Raw genomic sequence first — 19,322 nt, 5'->3', positions numbered from 1 at the left:
CTAGTTCTTTCTACGAAAATCACTTAATCAAATCATGGTATTTTAGTACTCCTATGTATTTTTGTAATCAAGCTAAAGCCGGGTTTAATTATGTAATAAGGGATGATAAGATAGAGTATAATGATGATGATTAAGAATATCCCACTAAGAAGAAGAAAAGCAAGATATGAATGAAGATAAGAAGTGAAGAGAGAACTTTTCTTTCCCATCTTCCTAGAAAATAGAAATATACCACTACTACTCCATTTCCAAATTATCACAACACAAACACAAACACAAACACAACTCCCCTTCTCTCTCCCCCCTTTGAATTCTTTCTCATCCACAAACTCATTTCCCCTCTTTACACTTTCCTACGTAATCTATATACACAACACAACACTCTCTCCCTCATCATTTCCCCTCTATATAAACACAAACACGCACAAACAATTGTTAAATTTATTATTTTCTTTTCACTTTAACTGAGTTGTGAACAGGCCGAGTTAGCATCGCCCAAATGACTCGGCGATGCTCTCATTGCAGCAACAACGGCCACAACTCTCGCACATGCCCCACCAGAGCCGGTGGCTCCGGCGCCGGAGTTAGGCTTTTTGGGGTGAGACTTACAGATGGGTCAATAATCAAGAAAAGTGCGAGTATGGGAAATTTATCAGCTTTACACTATCATTCATCTTCTTCTGCTGCTGCTTCTCCTAATGTTCCTGGCTCTCCTTCTTCTGATGCTCTTCGTGACCCGACCCATGTGCCCGATGAGTATTTATCTGATGACCCGGCTCATGCTTCTTGCTCCACTAATCGCCGTGCTGCTGAACGCAAAAAAGGTACAATCTTTGGGTTATTTGATTGTTGGTTTAGTGTGATTTTGTCGTTTTTGATTGAAAGTTTTGATTTTGATTTGTGGGTCATGATTATTTTTCTAATTTGGATAAGGTTTTGATATGAGCTTAGTTAAATGATTGATTCTTGATTTTGGTACATTGATATGGTAATTTATTGTTGCAGCTGTTGTTGGAAGATTCTTTGCCAGTTTTGTGTTAGAATTAATGTGTGATGCGTTTAAATTGTTTTTCCAGAGATGGGATTAGATGATTATGGTGCTTCTTTTGGGGCTTGTTGACTTGCTTTATCACCTCATATTTTTATTTGACTTGGTCTTTCTTTCCTTTTTACTCTGCATCTTTGGTTTCTTTTTGTTAAGGATCAATTGTTTGGTATACTTTGATTAGCTGAACCTTTAACCCATGCCTGCAGTGTGTTCATGGGTTGCCTTGCCAAATTTATTTAGTCACTTTTGAGTTGAGAAAAAGTTAATATGATCCTCAAGAATAAAAATTAATTCATTATTTACAAACGAAGAGAGTAATGAGAGTCTTGCTACAGATAATAAAACGGTGATGACTTTGGTTTGTGGAAGAAACAAGAATCCCACTCTTCTTTTACAAGAGTGGTTTTCAATTGCTTAGATTTCATCTATCAGGAGCACCGAAGAAAGCCGCATAAAAGAAGTTGAGGGCCTTTCAGTTTAAACATAAGTTGAAGGGCTGAATCGATATTGTTGATATTTAATGAACAAAACCGGAGAATTTTATTAGCGATCTAAATTCAAGACTGCTGGAAGCATTATATCGGTTTTATTCACTAGCTGATATAACATACTGAAAATTAAGAATAAACCACAGATCAGTAGCATGCTTATCTGACCATTCCCATGTTATCAATAGAAAAAAACTACATCTAAAAGACTTGATCAGTGACCAATTATTTAGCAATGACTTAAAGCAACAACCGATGGCATATTTCTAACACTCCTCCTTGTCTTGGTAGCTGTATAACTCTATCTTTTGTCCGTTTTAAATAGCTTTTTCTGAATTTGCACTTTGTTCAGTGTGTAAACTTGTGCACTAGAAGGCGTAAGCAAATCATCTATTTTTTATGGACTCTACTGGAACTCAACTTTCTTGTCTTCCTTCCGGTCCCATTCACATGACCTTCAAAAACAACTGTTTTTTCTGTTCAGTAATGGTTTTTGGTTTCTGCATTGCAACTTGTGGATCACCCACTTCATCTTTTAACAAATTTAAGGCAAAGCACTTACTTTCCATCTGAATTTTGATTATGTCTTTGCCTTCTGAATCTGTAGTTATGCAACTTCTATCTTCTAGAAGGGTCTTATGTTGTGTTTGGTTGGGGCAAATGAAATGGAATGGAAGAATAAAATTAAAAATAGATAGTAGAAATTGGAGGGATGATTTGAGTGAAAAAAAATGAAGCTAATAAATTTATTCCACCTTCTAATGTCATGACTGTTTTCAGATTTTCCACTTGCTGTTGAAGCTCAATATAAGGAGTCATTAAAGTGAAAATAATGATAAAGTGAAAGTGAAAGTGAAAATAATAAAGCCATACTGTAAAAGATAAGAAGCCATAAAAGCGGTAGAAGAACAAGTACCAAGAATCTGCAGATAACTTTTTTGACTTGTTTACTTTGCATATCATTGTTATTTTGCAATTTTTTTTTATTTAGCGAAAGGGTTGGTGTAGTGGTTAAACTCTTGTTTCCTGGAATGAGGTCAAGAACTCTGGGTAAATTTAGTAGTGCTAATAAATTTGTTGGTAATAGATTTACCACTAGAGTTTTGGGAAGGTGGAAGAAATTGATTGACATGGAAAAAATTGGGTAATTTTAGTAGTGATAATAAATTTGTTGGTAATAGATTTGGAAGAAATTGATTGACATGGAAGAAATTGGGTAAATTTAGTAGTGCTAATAATTGGGTAAATTTAGTAGTGCTAATAAATTTGTTGGTAATAGATTTACCACTAGTGTTTTGGGAAGGTGGAAGAAATTGATTGACCCGGAAGAAATTAGAAGCTCTGGCCTCTCTACTACTAGGCTACTAGCTACTAGCTGAACAGTCCAGCGGGGTACCATTTTAAATTTTATTATATAATTTTAAATTAAATACTACCATTTTAAATAAATTATTTTAAATTAATTTGAAACTTGAAATTATATTACAATTTAAATTAAATTATTTTAATCTATATTATGCTTTTGCAAGTTATACGTAAGGTGATTAGGTAAATTTGTTTGAATTCTTTATGCAGGTATTCAGAAAATAGTGTAAATTCAAGAATTACTCAATATTAAACTTGGATATTTTTATATCTTCTCAAGTCTTCTAGCACACAGTGTTTTTGTATTATTTGGTTAAGTTCAAAATAGTAAAATTTATAAACATGTTTATAATTTAATTATAGGTACATATTTCTCAAATAAATATAGTTATATCTGTTAAAATTATATTCTCAACTAAATAAAATTTCATCACAAATCAACAAAATTTAGAAATTATGAAAAAAAGATGTGAAAATAATTTATTTTTTTCTAACTCACACACACCCAGGGATCTAACTCTTGACCTCCTCCAAAGGAAACAAGAGCTTAACCACTGCACCAACCCTTTCGCTAAATAAATAAAATTGCAAAATAACAAAGATATGCAAAGTAAACAAGTCAAAAAAGTTAATGGGTAGTCAAGTCGGAGAGGAGAGGAGCGACAATTTCTGTATCTACTCCACCTCTGCCGGTCTACTCTACTACTTCTGCAGATTTTTGATATTTGTTCTTCTACCGCTTTTATGGCTTTGCATCTTTTACGGTATGACTTTATTACTTTCACTTTCACTTTATTATTATTATTTTCACTCTTATGGCTTCTTATCTTGGACTTCAACAAGTGGAAAATAGCTTTATCTAAATTTGCACTTTGTTCAGTGTGTAAACTTGTGCACTAGAAGGCGTAAGCAAATAAATGACTCTACTGGAACTCAACTTTCTTGTCTTCCTTCCGGTCCCATTCACATGACCTGAGAGTTTGATCTTCAGAAACAACTGTTTTTTCTGTTCAGGAATGGTTTTTGGTTTCTGCATTGGAACTTGGATCACTCACTTCATCTTTTAACAAATTATAGGCAAAGCACTTTCCATCTTAATTTTGATTATGTCTTTGCCTTCTGAATCTTTAGTTATGCAACTTCTATCTTCTGACAGGATCTTATGTTGTGTTTGGTTGGGGCAAATGGAATGGAATTGAATGAATAATATTAAAAATAGATAGGAGAAATTGGAGGGATGATTTGAGTGAAAAAAATGAGTGAGTGCAAATTTGTTTTGATAAAAATGGTAATAAAATGAGTAGGATAAAGGATGGAGCATTCCTTCTCATAATGGGTTGTTTGAACTTTAGTCTAGGCTGTTAGGAATGGAATAGAGGAAAGAATGATAAATGTGAATAATTATACATATTGCAGTTCAAATTTGATTCTATTTCCTCCATTTTAATTCTTCCCAACCAAACAGAGTGTTATAGCCTTTTGCCACCAATTGATTATCAATTTCGAAAACATCTAAAACATCTAAAAAAAGTTTTGAACCAGAAATACCTTTTCAAGAAATGCCTTTTCAACTGCTACCGTGCATTTGCCTTTTGCTGTAATGTATGCTCCATTTCCAAATTTAACTTTGGAAATTGTAGTACCATCTATTTCTCTGAACAGCTTGTAGTCGTAAGTGATGTGGTTTGTACAACCGCTATCAATTGGCCAACTTTCTATAGAACCTTTACTAGCAAAACGCGATGCTACAAATTGTTAACATATATAATGATATTATATTATTGGATAGTTTCATTGTTATAATAGTTTCCTTGTTAGGATATTTTCCTTTATTATGTATGGTGGTTGGCTATATAAGCACCTCTTCTATTGTAATCAAGAACAATTCATATTATAATAAAATCCTACTTTTCTCTCTTCTCTTCATACTTTATCATGGTATCAAGAGCTATGGTTCGGTCCGGGATAGGTAAATGTTGAGTTATATCGGGTTGGGTTTAAAACATGTGATATGATTATTGTTTCTTCTCGTATTCTTCTTATTCAAATTGACTATTTTTTTTTCTTTTTCTCGGATGATTTTTTGTTTTAATCATGACTATTGTTTTTTTTCTTTGATTTGGTCGGATTTCTCATGTGTAAACAAAATTGATTTTGGTTAAAGTTTGTTTTTTCTGCTGATTTTGGTTGGGACTCTCATACTAGGGGTGAGCACGGTGCGGGCGGTGCGGTTTTTTCCTCAAACCGCAAACCAAACTGCACATGCGGTTTGTTCAAATTTCCAAACCACAACCGCACCGCGTACCCTCGAAAACCGCATAAATCACACCACGAAAATGCGGTGCGGTGTGGTGCGGTTCACTGCGGTTTATACTTTACAAGTTCAAAAAAATTAAATAAATACAAAACTTAAATTTAATCAAATTTTCGAAAATAGTTTTAGTCAATCGGAATGCAACATCTTAGTTCACTAGTATAAATACTTGGATTTTGGTTTTCCTAGTGAAGAAATACAAACAAGAGATTGTGTAGTCTCTTTTTTATTTGTCAGAAGATCGTGTGGTCCATTTGAATTCCTTAATGAATTTAACATATAATTCTAATTCAATAAGGATGCTATGGCCATTTGGTGAAATTCAGTTTAACTAAGAACATAAAATGGTTCTTTATGTTACCCGATAGGAATATAAGTGTGTGTGTATATATATATATATTTATAATATATTAAATATTGCGGTGCGGTGCGGTTTGAATCGCATTTCAGAAATTTAAAACCACAGCCCGCACCGCACCGCGCGATTTATTAAAAATTCAAACCGCAACCGCACCACAAAAATTAAAAATCGCGTTTTGCGGTGTGGTTTGGTGCGGTGCGGGCGGTTTTTGTGGTTTGTGCGGTTTTCTGCTCACCCCTATCTCATACAACTTTTCTGCTGGTTTTGGTTGGAACTCTCGTACAATTTTTCTGCTGGTTTTGGTTGGGACTCTAATACACACTCTCGGTCTCGCGTTGGCGATATTGGCTTCTTGATAATATTGTTTTTTTCTTCTTCTTTCGCTCTCATCTTCTTTTCTTTTTCTCGTGTTGATGATGGGGGTAGTCCTAGGCACATCTGTATACTTCTCCGTTTTTTTTTGTTTTATTTTATCTGGTGCTCTAGGCACATTGGCTCTTCGCGGCATTGGTGTAGGTTATTTGGTGCTCTAGGCACATTAGTTTAGTATATTTGGTGCTCTAGGCACATTGGCCCTGCGAGGGATTGTTTAGTTTATTTGGTGCTATAGGCAAATTGGCCCATTGAGGGATTGGTTTAGTTTATTTGGTGTTCTAGGCACATGAATTTTATTCGATTTGGATTCAATTTGAATTGGGATACAGTTTGGTTGAGGATTGGATGCAGTTTGGTTGAGGATTGATTACATTTTGCTGACTTGGATTCAGTTATTTGGAGTTTGTATTGGGCTGATTATGGAGTTTGGTTTTGGATTAGGATTCAGTTTGGTTGAGGATTGGATGCAGTTTGGTTGAGGATTGGATACATTTTGTTGACTTGGATTCAGTTATTTGGAGTTTGTATTGGGCTTAATATGGAGTTTGGTTTTGGATTAGGATTCAGTTTCGCATACAGTTTTGGTATTGTTTTTGATGGTTGCAGATTTGTTATTTTGGTAATTTGATTGCTTTGTTTTCTCTTGGGTTGCTGCGTCTTTGGATGATTTCTCTTTTGTTGCTGCGTTCTCGTTTGTTGTTCCGTCTTTGGATTTGCTTGGAAGTTTTTTGGCTTGTTTGGATTCGTAACTATGTTTTTGGATTTGTTTGGATGCTCTTGAATCTGGTGTTGTAGTTTTGGATTTGTTTGGTTATGTGGCTCCGTCTCTTGGTTGACAAACTCCCGATTCAACATCGTGAGTTTGAGGGGATGTTAACATATATAATGATATTATATTATTGGATAATTTCATTGTTATAATAGTTTCCTTGTTAGGATATTTTCCTTTATTATGTATGGTTGTTGGCTATATAAGCCCCTCTTCTATTGTAATCAAGAACAAGTCATATTATAATAAAATCCTACTTTTCTCTCTTGTCTTCATACTTTATCGCAAATAACTCGTTGTCTCGTGGTTGTTCAAGAGCTGTGCTAATTTCTCCTTGTTGATATTTGCATATCTCTCAACATGTCACAATTGTCTGCGGTTGTTACGCTTAATGTCAAGTCCCCACGAGCACCTTTTTGCGGGTGCTTTGTCTTCTTGCACGAGGACGTGGTTGATAGTTGTTATAATCATTTGAATTTTTGTTGAATATTGGTTGGTTCGATAGTCCCTTCAACGGATGTTTCTAGCAGGTTAAAGCGTTAAATTATATCTTACATACTTGCAATTTGCAAATATATAGAATAGCCTTTGACAGGAATGAATAGGATCTCGTACAATTTTTTTGATGTATTTGACACCTGATTTGATGATTAATAATCAAGACTTCTATCTCTTGATATCATGATGGCTCATGATTTATAGCAGCTAGAAAAATTAGAAATGTTCAACATTAGATAGGGTTGAAATAGGATTACAATCAGAATTTGCTTATGACATTGAGGATTTTTAATTGTATACATATGCCTTAAGAAGCAGGTACTTGGACGTTATTGTGCTCTAAAGTAACTACTATACTAGATCCATGGTTGTCATGTTAATAAGTTGAGTCCAGTTGATGGAGTGACTAGTCGGTAAACTAATAATGAATAATTAAATCATATGTAATTATATATATTATGAATACTTTTTTCTCACGACAAAAGTCTAACATTCCCATAAACATCTCTTTGTTTTCCCTTCCCTACACAATAATACACACACATATAGAGGTGACTATACATATATATTGACAAACTATACATACATAAATGTATACGCAGATTTATCAGTTTTGATCAATTTATACACACACACACCAGATATACACATAAGTTTCAATTCAACGAAGAATAGAAGTGAAGAGATAAACTGAGATTAGCACGTTGTATTGATGTTACGGAGGATTTTTTTTCAAAAATATTTCTCACTTGAAATTTTGACTGGATTTTCAGTAGTCGATCTGACCCGTCAACAATTTTGACTGGTTGACATTATCCGTAATAGAAAATAATTAAAGTTTGAATAACCAAGTTTATAAACAGCTCTCCTGACAAAAAAAAAGTTTATAAACAGCTCTTTATTTAGTAAAACCTTAAAAGAAAGACATGAGGTATGAAAATTTTAAAACTTTAACCTCAAGAGAAGACATTTAAGTTGTGTGTATGTACGTATGTATATATTCTAAAACTAAAAACTTATGTAATTATTCTACAATATTAGATCTTTCTAATTGCCTCCTCCCTCCTCCCAAAGAAAGTGCCATGATATTGTTTTTCAATCTTTGTAATCCTTTGTAAGAATCGCCGAGCTCAGAATCATTTGTAGATTATTGACAAATTTGATGCCTTTTCCTTGATACCTTTACAGTTTCATGTGTTCTATAAATTCTCCTTTTATAAAAGTTTCACTGCCTTTATATTTAGGCACTCCGTGGACAGAAGAAGAGCACCGGATGTTTCTTCTTGGTCTCCAGAAGTTAGGAAAAGGAGATTGGCGTGGCATATCACGCAGTTACGTTGTATCGAGGACTCCTACACAAGTAGCAAGCCATGCTCAGAAGTACTTTATTCGGCAGACAAATGCTACTCGGAGAAAGAGAAGATCCAGCCTTTTTGACATGGTATTTGATATGACCTGTCTTTGTTTTGTGTATTTATTATGGGTTATTCTGCACTTTGGTGGACAAATCAAAAATAAAATGTAGCTTTAGCCATTAATCGATGTCGGCGTACCTAGAATTTTGTTAGTAGAGTATCGAATATCAATTATGATAATCCTTTTTTGTTTCTTTGAGGTATGATATCCTGTCATTTTGATTTCAGGTGACAAAAACACCGTCCGTGGCGGAAGAACAATTTGTACTACCTCCGCAAACAATAGAAACAGATATGAATTTACTGCCTTCTTTGAGTCTCTCTCTCAAGACAGATTACGAATCCATGGAAGAGAATCGCATGGAAGATTCTCGGGAGGAAATGGTTGAAGATTTCAAAGAAAGTGCTACACCTCAAACCCAACCGGAAATTCAACCTGTAATTCCGGCATTTTACCCAGCTTATGTACCAGTTGCATTTCCTTTGTGGCCATCAAATGCGTCTATGTATGAAGAAGGGAAAGGAACAGAAACATCACATCATGAGGTCCTAAAGCCAATTGCTGTGCTTGGAAAAGAGCCTGTTAAAGTAGATGAACTAGTGGGCATGTCCCAACTGAGTATCGGAGAAACTGAGACAGGCCATATGGAGCCTTCAGCTCTCACCCTAAAGCTGCTAGGTGAACCATCAAGGCAGTCGGCTTTTCATCCAAGCACTCCGGTGTCTGCTTCGGATGTAAGTAAGGGAAATGGTACTGGTGTAATCCAAGCAGTTTGAATGAGGTTGAAGCTACAAACTTCATTTCTGGCTACTACTCCGTGGTACTAAAATCTGTACAAATGTTTTGTTCTGTTATCGTGTATTTATAATATAATGCGACTTAAAGACTCAAACGCTTGCTAGGTATCAGAATATAATGTATAATTTAATTCTTTCATTATTTTAACATAGCAGGTCTTAATTATACTAGAATATTACATTTTCTAAATGAAAAATAATTAGTATTTTGACGGTGTTATCAGAGGATGAAAATGAAACTAGAAAAAAAATGCAATAAACACAACCTTGTATTTAATGTGAACACAAATTGCTTGAAGGTTTTGTAAAATAGAGATCCTAATGAGGCAAACTAGCTTCTTGCAACCTTGCTTATCAAAAGACAAAAGAAATCTCATTCGACCTAATATTGAATCGTCGATCACAGTAATGTGTCATTACGCTTATTTGTTCGGACACGGACAAAACTCCCCTCTCCCATGGCATGTTAGTAAAACTGTTGAGGGAATACGAAAATTTGGTGGGATGCATAATAGCAAGTTCTTCTACATGTTAGAAACAGACCAATCCTGAATTGTAAGAGGTAGGGGTCTTAGGCGAAATTGTTGTGTGATTTCTTTTATCCAATTTGCTGAGAATTTTTGTTGTTTATTTCTCGACGAACCTATGATCTAATTTAACCTTTTTAACTGTGTACTCTTCGATTCTAGCTAAAGAATTGTTTCCAAGTCACTGATTATGACTAGGGGTGAACGCGGGTCGGGTTGGACCCCTAAAAATGACCCAACCCAATAAGTTCGGTTTGTAAAATTTTAACCCATTAAGTTATAAATATTTTTTTAACCCAACCCTATTATTGATACATTGCGTTGGGTCGGGTCGGGTTGGGTTTCATGCAAATACAATAATATCAAATTATGCGAAATTGCTAACTGCCTAACACAGTAAGTTGGTAACAAGTTGTCAACTAACAATAACCTGATAGTCTAACACAATAATACTCAAAATAGATATTAAGTTCAAATAGAAATATTACATCAGTCCACAAATACATATCAGCAGTTTAGTTTCAAAGTTCAAACTTCAAATAACATCAAAAACCTTAATAGAATTATCCGTAAATAACATCAAACGTCATTTTGAATCTTGACTGTGTCTTGCGCTGCCTTGTCCATGTTACCTACAGGTTCAAAGAATACAATATACATGTAGATAACATTGTTAAACAAGACTATACTGGAAAAGTAAACAGGGTTAAACTCATTGATCAGATTTGTTTTACCTGCTTCTAGAAAGGAATATGACTGATTGTCATCCAAAAAATCCTTGGTTTTTATCCCGCCACGCCCTTCCTTCAACCAACTTTGAGTGCACACTAGCATTTCCAACATACTAGGGCTTAAAGAACTACGGAACAGAAATAAATCAAAACAATTATAATCTCAATTATAATCGAAGAGTGAGGTTAAGCATCTCGTAACATCCTAAATTAACAAACACAAACATATATGACATATATAAACATTAACAAACACAAACATATATGACATATATAAAAACTATCAGTGAAGTTAAGCATGAATAAATAATTAAAAGAGTTAAATTGGATTGGGGAAATTATGTACCTGAATAATTTGAAGATATGAAGGTGAAGACGGAACTCGGAAGAGTGAGCGAGAGAGAGAGGCGAAACTGAATTTGGAATATAAGTTATAACCCTGACCTATGTTAAATGACTGTAAATCTGGAATTAGACCGGGCTGAAATGAATAATATGTAATGGGCTAAAACTAATATATATTGGGCCTGTAGTTTAATTGTATGCGGGTTGGGTTGGGTTGGGTTAGAGTTAAAATTGCTTAAATCCTGACCCAACCCAATATATTCGGGTTGTAAAAAATTTAAACCATTTAAACCTCGGTTTTCGGCGGGTCGGCTCGTGCGGCCGAAATAAGGGGCGGGTGGGGTCGGTTTATTCGATTTGGTCGGTTTTTGTTCACCCCTCTAGAATGTGGAGATTATTTACTCGATTTTGGGAGTCGAGTCGGATTTAGTTTTTTGGATTTGGCTTCCATTTCGCTGCAGTGATTATTTGAGAGCGCAAACTAGCAGTGATATAGGTGTTCATTATATATTTTCTAGTTAGCTGCAATCGTGATTACTAGCTGTTTTTGGCATTTTTTCGGTTGTGTGCTGGTAGCAAGCTGCAACTGTAAATACTAGGCGCTTATACTCGCAAAAGACCAATTTATATGGATAACATGAAAAAAATTGGCTTGCAATTGTTCTTAGGAATATTGCTCAAGTAACTTCCTCAATAGTAATACGCAAGAATGTGAAGCGCAATTCAGCACCAGTTTCATGCGACATGAACATGAAAAAATTAACTCAATCAATCAAAAGTCAAAAAGAACAAATGTTATATTACACCTGCCGTGTTCTAAATGAGATTCTCTATACACACAAAGAACTATATAGACGATTAAATATACAGACCTCTACTTAGCGGGACATTCATAATATTGGAGCACAATGACTTATCTTCCTTGAACGAGGCCACTGAAAACTTGGCTGTTCCCAGCAAGAGTTGCTTCCCATTCCACTGAAGATAACAGGATATGTGAGAGTGACATTACAGCCTGCTTCATATCTGGACGCAGTATAGGGTCATCGTCCACACATCGTTTTGCCAGGGTGGCCACCTATGTAACAATTCACATAAAAATGAAAAGCTCGGGTCATAAGTTCCAGGCATACATATTTAAAAGCTTTTATCTAAGGTTAAGTCCATTTTTTAGGAAAGTTTATAATTGTCAGTACCGGGGAAAAAATAATGTATTACCTTGAAAAGGCAGTCGTGGGGATACAAATCCATTAAATTAGGGTCGACGTGATCTTTCAAGCTAGACATACTCATGGAGTCCGGTGAATTTCGAAGAGCTGCCAGCATCTACAATTATTCAAGCATTAGGGGATGACATCAGAAAGTACCCATTTTATGAATACATGGATTCGCAACTGGAGGGAAGTTACGGACCAAACAGTTGATGTCTAATTAGACTTCAATTTGAGCTCGAGGCAATGCAACAATGATGTAAACAATTCAAAAATAGTACAACACAAGTTCGAAATACAGAAAAGGCTTGTTTACTCTTAAAGCTTGCATCCATGCTGTCTTGTACTTTTGGTTTCGCCCATACACAACACGAAATAAATTTGTGCACTTTCGTGTTCGTATATTTCTAGTCGTATAATTTTCGTTTGGCACCAAAAAAGTAATTTAATTTAATAAATAAATCTATTAATACTTTATATTCGTATGTATATATGTTTATAAATATATATACATACAATTTATATAGAAACATAAAGGTAATAAATTATTATTTATTTATTTATTTTGTGTAATGTCATCTCATGTCAAGAACTATAAACTCTAAATCTATCGTGTACTTTTGTGGTCTGTGTACCATTTCGTTTCGTGTACCTGTAAGTCAAACCAAACACCGAATCTCTGTGTTTTTCTATTTCGTACAAAATTGTCGAATCTAAATAGAACTGACCAGGAAGTTCGTTGTTGGCATTTCCATTTAACCTCAAAAATGAAGGATATCAATATGATTATGACTGCAAAACCCAGGGTGACTATAAGGCAAGGAATGTCTCTAATATAGATATAGATATATGAGTTAAACATATTTTAAGATGCATTTGCCAATATATATTTATTGTTTCGTAAAATCTGACATGTCTTGGTGAATTTTAATTTGACTTAATTATAAAAGAATTTAAGATTGCCACTTCAAAATTTTAAGTAGGAGGCTCACAATAGACACAAGGGATCGTCTTTCTGAATTTTTCACCACACTGCCTTCGGTTCGTGTAATGGCCTCCTTCCCTGATATAACCTCAAAGAGAACAACCCCAAATGCATACACATCGCTTTTACTTGTGGCCAAGCCATCCCTCAGATATCTACAAAATGAGTGTAATTAGAAGAATTGGTGAAGACACAGACAGATAATTATAGTTATACATACAATCATATACTTACTCGGGAGCTAGATAACCAAAAGTTCCAACAACTCTTGTCGTTGATTCTTCACCATCATTGGTTCTTCCAACAAGTTTTGCCAACCCAAAATCTGAGATCTGTTTTCAGGAATTCAGAAAGTAACAGAAATGGTTGATCAAGTATACCATTAACGGACTCAAATACATATTCAAGCAGGGTCCCCTCCTTGAAGTGTATAATAATATTATATCACTTTTTTAGATTAGTTGTACAACACATTGACTAATTAAGTAAAAAGTAGGAACCTTTGCCCTAAATGCACCATCAAGTAAAATGTTACTTGTCTTGATATCCCGATGCACATAATGAGGCTTAGTATGCTCATGTATATATTCCAGACCCCTTGCAGCATCAAGTACAATTTGAAGTCTTGTGATCCAGGATAATGAAGTATGACCTGCCAGAAGAACAGAGATGAGGATTAATCTATTTTGTAAATATTTTGTAGGCAAAACCTCATAATCACTAAATTTCTTCTGCATGAAATTTTGATAAAACTAGGAGTCGGCAATCGTAATAGGATAATAGCAGTTGAGTAAGCAAGTATAAACTTGTGTATTCATTAGGTGCATGTCTGAACTGAACTGTCAGCGCTGAAGCAAAATTAGGGTACAGATGATCTGACGTTTATAATAAATTACGAACTTTTTAATTTATTTCCCAGGTCATATATACATTTATAATTGTTTAAATTTTAAAAGCATCACAATAGTAGAAAATCAACATAAACCAATAGCATAACTAATTAAGAATGAAATTGAAGCTTACCCTTGTTTTGAGGGTCATGCAAATGGCTTTTCAGTGAGCCCTTTTGTGCATATTCATAAATTAGAAAGAGTTCATCAACACTAGCAGCATAACCAATCAATTCTACCTTGACAAAATAAAATCAGAATAAAGCTTTAGAATGCCGAACAGTAGCTATAAGCTCTAATGAAATCAGTACAGGTGACGCTTCAAATGCAAAATGCATTACCAGATTTGTATGATGAACCTTGCACAAAACTTTCATCTCTAACATAAACTCTTTGGTTTTCATTTCAGTCATTCTTTTGATTGCAACTTCCTGTGAGATTCCATGTTATTCAGCAGTCTTCTGTATTATGTTAACATATCTACAAACAGAGGAGTAAATATTAACTATAAAAAAGAGTAGCAGCTCCAAACCTGATCGCGAAGGAGGCCATAATAGACAGAGCCATATGTTCCATGTCCAAGAAGATTGGAATCAGAAAAGCCCTCCGTACAAGACATGATTTCTTCAAATGTAAAAACCACAGGCTTCTCCATGTCAAAAACATCAGTTCCTATAACTGTACAATAATGAAAGTACGGAATATTATACTAACAATATTGTTCAACAAGATGCAGTTTATTTTATTTTATCCTCCGAAATAGAAAATTTCACAGTGGCAGATGAGTGAATCCCTCGACGCAGAGTTAAAGATGAAACTTGCACTGACATGGTAATATGTAATACATACTAAACAAACTTGTTTGGCTTTAAATGCTACAGGAGGGAGGGTGAGGGGGGTGATTAACTATTGGTGTCTGAATCCAATGCTCAAATGTAGGCATTATTTTTCTTGGGATATCATTTATTAGCTCTAGACTTCTAGAGCGTATTTTAATAAACTTGAAATTCGATTCAGTAAGAACAAAGAAAAACCTTTAGGAATGTTTATCTTCCGGTCACTAGACTCCCCTTGAGAATGCCTTATATCCCCGGGTTTGCAGCAGAGAAACCTCCCTGAACCACAACAGAAACTTCTGTTCCGAAGAATTTGGAATTTATGAGAACTCTTTTCATCTTGATCCTTCGCATGACTTAATGAAACAAAAAGCAGTACAACAACAACAATTACTGCCAGTCCAACTCCCAGACTCCCAATTATCCATCCATATGGCACTCTAGCCTTGTGATGATGTTCTCCAACCACTGCCAAGGAGAACATATTAGTGAGCACATTTTTAAGACGGGTCAAATTATATGGGCTTCGTCACAAATTAATCCCCTAAAATTTAATCTGGATTGTCTCTTTATAAAATGAAATTCTTAAGGGCAATTTTCTATTATTATTTTCCCTATTTTTTGAGTAAATTATAAATCAAAAAAATGTAGGCAGAGCATAAGTATACACTGTACCTGGAAAACTGTCTGCTGTCGGAGCTGGGACTGGAGCTGGAGGAATTTCATTTTCTACAGCATATGGCTTGCCCGGAACTGAAGAAGAAATGGAGAGAGATATACATATATAAATAAGAAAACAAATAAATGTCACTCGAAAATAGAATATTACAACTTCAATATGCCAACATGATGATAATAATTACTTTGAGAAATGTTTCTCCAAATTAAAAAAAAAATACGTGTGGAATTTTAAAGTAACTCTTAATGATAAAGGTACTTATAGCCGCCACTGAACTACATTAAAACATGTTCTATCTAACCCTATATGACATGTCTTTCTTTAAAAATTATGACTTATATCGATTTTCTAATTTTCGGACATTGTTTGCTACTGGGGGTGTTACAAAAAAGAAGGCATTGCAGAAATTGACATAGCACGAAAAATAAAAATGAAACTTCTACCAGGCTTGGCCAAGGGAGCAGGACCTAACGACAAAGTTAAGTCTGTGGTCTCACTCTCAGCAATATAACACAGCCCATCACTATATCCACACTACTAACCTCTTGAAACCAGAAAATTACAAATTCCAAGTAATTATATTTTCATCCCAAAGTATCCAGTTTCATGTTATCGCCGCTACTAACACTAATTGACTGTTAAAAGGTATCAGATGTATTCATTGACTTGTGCAAAAATCATAGGGTTTTTTGTAGAAATGGTCATCTAACATGACACGAGAGCTCATCAGTCATCAACGAGGGTCTCTAGTCCAGACCATCTTACTACCCTCAACATTCTCAAATTATGGCCACCTACAATTGTTTACCATGTACAAATTTTACCCCGCAGCAGGATTATTATGGTGATCCACAAATATAAGCAAGAGGAAACATTAAAAGTATAAGATCCATCTAGCAGATTCTACTACCAACTTAACGCGACTTAAGGCATGATCATTGAATAATTAGTACTAACAAAAAAAACTCATCCAATAACATCATCAAACAGATTAAGAAAATAAAACAATCATAGTTAATACCTGAATTAAGAGGTATATAATACAAATCACCAACAGTAACATTCCTAGGATCAAAAATTCTATTAACATTTTCGATACTATCCATACTAACACCAAACCTACTAGCCAAAGATTGAACACTATCCCCATCTTTCATCACATAACTCATCAAATAATTCCACAATCCACTTGAACACCCACACATCAATTGTAATGACACAACAGACCCCATTCTTGCTGCACGCCAACTGTTTGTGAAAATGCCTAGCCCACCATACTCATCAATCACCATGTTATACACAGATCCCCCATTTTTTCTAACAGTAAATGTAGTGTTTGTCAAGTACTTTTTCCAATTTGAAGCACAAGAACAGTTCTTTTTAATAAAAACATAATCTTTATCATTATCTTCAACATAAATGTCTTGTGGAAGCACATCAAACATGCTTTGAATGACTGCAAATGTTTGATTTGAGGTGGGTTTGAAGGCTAGAAATGATGTGCATACTCTAGTTGCTTCTGTGCAATTTAGTGGAGTTGGGTATGAAAAAGATGGGTTTTTTAAGCTCAGGAAGAATATTAGAAGGGTTAAAATCAATGGGTTTGGTTTCATGTTTGAAGATTTTAGAGAAAATACAAGAAATGAAAATGGAGAAAGATGATGAAGAAGAAGAGCATTTGTTTCAAGTGTGTGCTGGACATGGGTAGTAAGTAGTAACAGCAAGGACAGTGGAAAAAAATGGGTGAAAGTGACTAGTATCAGTCACCTACAGATTTTTTTTATCTTCTGGAATGACTGTATTACCCTTTTATTGCATTATCAAACTTGTAATCTTAATTTATTTTATATAAATAATTATATAATCCTTGTAATCTTGAACGCATTAAGAAGATAAGTAATTCTATTTTACGCATAAATGTGAGTTGAAATATAATCATAAATTTACGCTTAAATTATTTTAAAAACTGAAAATTATATATTAAATAAAGTGGATCAAATTTATTTTTCAATAATATATATTTATATATTTTAATTAAAATTTTATCAATTTAACAAGTTGAATGAGACACCTAAAAAGAAAATGTTATAACTAAAAAGAAAATGACTAAAAACTTACAAAGTCAACTGACTAAATATATCCAATATCGAGTAACATTGTAATCATTCCCGAAAAATGGATTAATGATTAGAAGGGGTAGTTTAGACATATACTTACAATAATCTTTAATTAGCAAAAAGTACACATCATTACTACTCACGGTCCACGGAGAGTGTTACAAATGACAAATTAGCATGTGAACCGTAAATCATTTACATTTAGAGGTGTATTTAATTGAGATTTTGAAATTTTTTTATGGATTTTAGAAATTATGGGGTATTTAATTTGGATTTTAAATAATCCTTTAAAATCTGAAGGTATTCAATAAGGATTGAAAAAAGTTTTTTAAAATTTGAGTGTATTCAATTTAGATTTTAAAAAATCAATCAAAATTTGGGATATTCAATTTGGATTTTAAAAAATCCATCAAAATCTGATGGTATTCAAAAGTTCATGGATTTTTTTTTATTTAAAAAAGTTGTGAATTTTTATAGATTTGCTAGTACATTTTTAATATCTTGAAATCTCTTCAAAATACATGAGATTTTGATGGATTTCTAAAAAACTCCACGAAATCTGCAAGACTCTACAAGATTTTGGATCAATTTCATCAAAATCCACGAAGAATTGAAATCAACGAAAATCTTTTAAAATCCATAGATTATTAACAATCCTTTAAAATCTGAAATGAATACACCCCCTTAATAATTCGGGTAAATCTATGTAATTAGGTTGAGTGAAGAAATTATTTAAAGTATTGAGGGGTATAATTGGAAAACAACTATTGTCCAATATTAAACTGTGTTTTGAGAACGGGGGGTAAGCACAAGTTGCGAGGAAGAGTTTAGAAAGAGAAAAGAATATTAATGCAAAGACAGTTGGAAAGGGGTCCCACGATGTTGCCGCCGATATCTTAAGAAAAAATCGGCGATGTCAATTTCAACATCGTGGTGTCGGTGATCAATGCAAAGACTGCCCGCACGACCATAAACAAACGGTTTTACTTATTTATGGACGGGATTTCTATTTATGGACGGGATTTCTTTAAATTTTGGTTAGTTTTTTAATCATAAATAATACTGAATTCTTTATTATTCATCTCAATTTCATCATTCATCTCAATTTTATCAATAAAAATAATTTAAATTCAAAAAAATCAGTATTTAACGTATGCTCATGACACACACTAGACAAATTTATTTATAAATTATGATATGTAGTTATTATATATATTTAATATAAAATTTCTGAATATTTTATACCTGTTGTCAGGGTAGTGTTGGGAGCATGGGAGTATCTAATAATTGACACGGGAGACATGTAACCTTTAAAAAATCAAATTTTATATTATTTCACTATTAATTTTTTTAAAAAGATGTAAATGGGCCCCACAGAATTAAAAAATATAAAAATATCTTCTTAAAATTTGTCCGATATCTCCCTGAATAAAATTAAAAAAAAATTAATCTGCACTTATCGGAGAACTACCTTATTCTAATAAATAAAAAGTAAACATTCAAAGTACTAGTAGTTTTATATCTGAGGTGGACTGCATTTGTTGATGAAATAATATTTGACCTTTATTTG

General features: G+C 33.9%; 2 protein-coding genes across 2 annotated transcripts; one reads left to right on the top strand and one right to left on the bottom strand.

Moving 5' to 3' along the window:
* Positions 1 to 105: 105 nt before the first annotated feature.
* On the top strand, positions 106 to 9,581 carry LOC141663851 (transcription factor MYBS3-like). Its single transcript, XM_074469690.1, has 3 exons — positions 106 to 824; positions 8,463 to 8,659; positions 8,862 to 9,581. The coding sequence occupies exons 1-3, from the start codon at positions 500 to 502 to the stop codon at positions 9,408 to 9,410; spliced, it is 1,071 nt and encodes a 356-aa protein (XP_074325791.1). The 5' UTR covers positions 106 to 499; the 3' UTR covers positions 9,411 to 9,581.
* Positions 9,582 to 11,705: 2,124 nt separating this feature from the next.
* On the bottom strand, positions 11,706 to 17,361 carry LOC141666897 (lysM domain receptor-like kinase 3). The gene is made up of 11 exons (XM_074473141.1): positions 16,657 to 17,361; positions 15,632 to 15,709; positions 15,155 to 15,424; positions 14,653 to 14,798; positions 14,462 to 14,551; positions 14,254 to 14,359; positions 13,731 to 13,882; positions 13,465 to 13,562; positions 13,238 to 13,385; positions 12,253 to 12,360; positions 11,706 to 12,112 (listed from the first exon to the last, which is right to left on the bottom strand). The coding sequence occupies exons 1-11, from the start codon at positions 17,246 to 17,248 to the stop codon at positions 11,948 to 11,950; spliced, it is 1,953 nt and encodes a 650-aa protein (XP_074329242.1). The 5' UTR covers positions 17,249 to 17,361; the 3' UTR covers positions 11,706 to 11,947.
* Positions 17,362 to 19,322: the final 1,961 nt, after the last annotated feature.

This window comes from Apium graveolens, chromosome 6 (genome assembly GCF_009905375.1).
Source record: "Apium graveolens cultivar Ventura chromosome 6, ASM990537v1, whole genome shotgun sequence".
In the NCBI taxonomy this organism is placed as follows: domain Eukaryota; kingdom Viridiplantae; phylum Streptophyta; class Magnoliopsida; order Apiales; family Apiaceae; genus Apium; species Apium graveolens.
Note: the sequence above shows the minus strand (reverse complement) of the source record. Positions and strands in the feature narration are given on the sequence as shown.